We start from the raw sequence: 3,483 nt of genomic DNA, 5'->3' as shown, positions 1-3,483 counted from the left end.
CTGGAAGCGAATCACTGGTTGCACATCCGTTTGAAGGTGATGACCTCCAATCACTGCTTCAAGAGAACCTGAATATTTCTAAGACATCAGAAGACTTTTCTAAAATGTATTCCATGTCATGTACAGTTATTTTGTTGTGATAAGGTCGTATCTTCAGGTACAAGGGAGTACCTTCTTCCTGGAGCTGGGTGACCAAGCTGTTAGCGTCAGATAGCTGAGTTTCTAAAGTCTTCCTCTCCTCCTCGCTCTTCTCCAGCTGCTCTCTCAGGTTCTGCAGCTCAGAGAGGGCACTGCTCTCTTCCACAGCACTCTGGCTCTGTTTTAACTGATCACAGGAGAGCAGAGGCATGATGAAGATATCAGTTATTTCCACTATGTTCTGTTATCGTGACACTCTCAGTGATCACGTTTACCCACCCGGTCCTGGTAGTAGAGTTGTATGTCACACAGGGCTGTGCTAAGTTGGGATATCTGTTGCAGTGCCTGCTCCAGCTGCACCTGCATTTTCAGGTCTGTCTCTGAGGCCTGGGCCGCCTTCTGCTCCAGGATCATCTGATGGGGGGGGAGAGAAACAAATGGAGCTTTGACAATTTCAACACATATTTGGATTCTTTGTTTCTAAGAAAATGGAAAAGAAATACATCACTGACAATGAACCATAATTAGAGGAAAGATGAAGTGAGATCTAAAGGACTGGTTGCTGATTGTCTCCCAGCAGGTGGTTGTCAAACCAGCATTTGACTGAACAATGACTTGGAAGCTTTGTTACGTATTACTCATCGGCTTCACTGAAGAGTAGCGGCAATGCGAACAGGATTATTTTTCTGTGAGACAAAGCATCATTGTTCTCGCATTGTGACAAAAAAAAATGTCAGACTTTGCCTTGAATCGTTTGGAAAATGTGCTTCTTTCTTCTCTGCTGTGGAAAATGAATACACCAGCTGTGCTTAATCATTGCTGTGTAGATCTCCTCAATCAGCAGAGTGCTCTAAACAAACCTTTTGCTCTTTTGCACAGGCGTTTGTGACATGTGTTAATGTTGTGCTAGTTGTGCACAGTTATATAGGCAAAATGCTGGGTTTGAGCAGATTTGATTAGTTTTCGAACCAATAAGGGAGGCGCAGTTAGCACTGTTGTCTCACAGCAAGAGGCTTCTTGGTTTGAACCTTCTGAATGGCTGGAGCTTTCGTGTATTCAAACATTTTCCATGTGCCAGTTGTTTTTCTGGTTTCCTCTCGTCTCCAGCAATATGAGCATTAGGTTAACTGGTGATTGCAAATTGGCTGCAGGTGTGTCTCTCTGTGTTGACCATATGACAAACCAGCAGCCTGGTCAGGGTGAGCTGGGCCCCTGTGATCCTCAAGCTCCTCTATCACTAACTTGGATAAGTGGTTAAGAGAAGTAATGCACATGTGTAGCCAAAAGAAGTGCAGAATGATCGTGCTTCGCAATACTGCAAATGTTACTATTGATCTGATACCAAGTAAATACAAAGCCAGGATTGCTGATACCAATACCGATAACAGTACCGTAAAGACAGCTTATGTAGGACAGAGCAGTTTGTTGTGATTTTTGAGCTGGATGCTAATTCTGAACGCATATTTATGACCACTAACTTTTTCACAACAATTAGCACAATTGTGTCGTGCTGGTATCGATCGAATACCAATACCAACATTGGTATCGGTGCTATCGATATTTGGATCGAGGAGCTCGCCTCTAATGCACACAGACTGTTGAAAGAAAAGCAGTTGCCAAAGTAAAACAGGAAGTGGAAGCATGTAGGACAAAGAAAGGCAGGAAACAAAACATGATCAACGGGAAAAGAACAACAATGACATCAAAACCGAGATGTCATTACATTACATTAGATGACCCCCATGTCAGGAAATGACATGGGGGTCCACAGCTGAGCAGCTGCTGTTGATATCATCTGTAGGTGGCACAGTACTTTGTCCACATAGTCTTGTAATGTGTTCCCCAACCAAAACACTGTAAGTGACACAAAAAAAAATAAAAAATAAAAAAAGCTGACCACACCTAAAGAAGTATCCTGACAGAGATAATTATAACCTTAGAGATGGTCTGGTGTGGTGGTGATGGTTAATTTAAATGACACAAATAGCCAGATCCAAAATAAAACCAGCTAAGAAAACCTGCTACGTGTTATTTTGTGTGTAACTGCCCCTAATACCCGTTAATTCCCCTCAAAACAATACAAGGGACGTGACCTCGGTGCACTCTGCTTATAATGGGCGTCTCTCTGATAGATTTTCTAGATTTTTTTTTTGAGAGCAGGTCCGTGATCAGAGAACAGGAAGTGTAAGAAAATGAGGTTTTCATTTCTGTGTTTTTACTATCGGGACAAACTGAAGCAGCAGCTTGGTGTCAGAGCATGCAGGACGAGGCTCCGCGCTGCAAATTACACCGCTTCAATCTGTGGGCTCCCTTTAGCAGAGACCAATTTTCGCACAGCAATTAGCACAATTATTTCATACATACAAACACACACACACACCCCGAGCACACACACTGCAACACAAAGGAACAAAGAAGCACACACAGAAAAAAAAAGAAGCTCCAAATCGTTTCCTGTTTGAGGCCCCCGCATCATTATACCACCGTGCATCACACAGGAGAGGTGTGAATGGTTGTTGTTTTCAAAACACATGAAAACAGACAAATAGTGGTGCACACAAGAGGCATTCAGCGCAGGGGGGTCTTTTACCATGAATTGAGAGTAAAGGGGCTGAATTGTGTGGAGAGTCGGGGGTCCTTTTCACAGGTAAGGACCCCTGTGAGGAAGCCCATTGTGCGCCTGTCCAGTAAATGGAGGAGGCTGCGCACAAAAGCGACAATTGCTATATGCTCGGCAAAACATAAAGGTGTCAGGCGAAGACAGGTTGTGCTTAAAGACCACTATTCTCCTTCGGCGGCAGTGATGACCACTAATTATGGTGCAGGGAGGGGCTAAATGGGAAGAGAGACAGCTTTTTTTTTTTTGGAAAGAAAAGCCCTTCATTATGGGAGCAGCTGGGACTGCAACAACTGTGCTGTGTGTGTGTGTTTGTGTGTATTCTGCTTGGGTATGTGTGTGTTTTTTAAGTGAATTGATGTTTTTCGTCAATGTGTTTAAGTGCGTGTGCGCTTTTGTCTTGTCTCTTCATAGAGGCGACGCACATTTGACCAAAGTGTCGTCGGTGTGAGAAACGATGAATGGAGACCTCTTGTGCTGTCCCGCCACATCAGCTGCGGTGCGACAGCAGAAACGTGTGTGTGTGTGTGTGTGTGTGCATCCCCCTCCCTCCCCTTTCACTGGAGTGTCCGTCCGTTCCCCACACCCGCCCGAAGGTCAGCGCTAACACTCCTTGTCCCGTTCCTGTGGCACGACCTGTCACCCTCAGTATATATAGGTGTGAATATATGACAAAATGTTTTGTCCAGTGCTGAAAACACACACACACAAACACACACACACACACA

The 3,483-nt window shown here is 44.4% G+C and overlaps 1 protein-coding gene across 1 annotated transcript in view; it reads right to left on the bottom strand.

Moving 5' to 3' along the window:
- shtn2 (shootin 2) overlaps positions 1-3,483 on the bottom strand; it is a 12,956-nt gene that overhangs the window by 5,395 nt on the left and 4,078 nt on the right. The window contains exons 7-8 of the mRNA XM_005751088.2: positions 418-552; positions 69-325 (exon numbers count right to left, since the gene is read on the bottom strand). Of these exons, the coding sequence (XP_005751145.1) occupies positions 69-325; positions 418-552 (392 nt within the window). The remainder of the gene's footprint in view (positions 1-68; positions 326-417; positions 553-3,483) is intronic.

The sequence above is a fragment of the Pundamilia nyererei genome, unplaced genomic scaffold (assembly GCF_000239375.1).
Source record: "Pundamilia nyererei isolate P.nyererei 1_Seehausen unplaced genomic scaffold, PunNye1.0 scaffold00298, whole genome shotgun sequence".
Classification (NCBI taxonomy): Eukaryota; Metazoa; Chordata; class Actinopteri; order Cichliformes; family Cichlidae; genus Pundamilia; species Pundamilia nyererei.
Note: the sequence above shows the minus strand (reverse complement) of the source record. Positions and strands in the feature narration are given on the sequence as shown.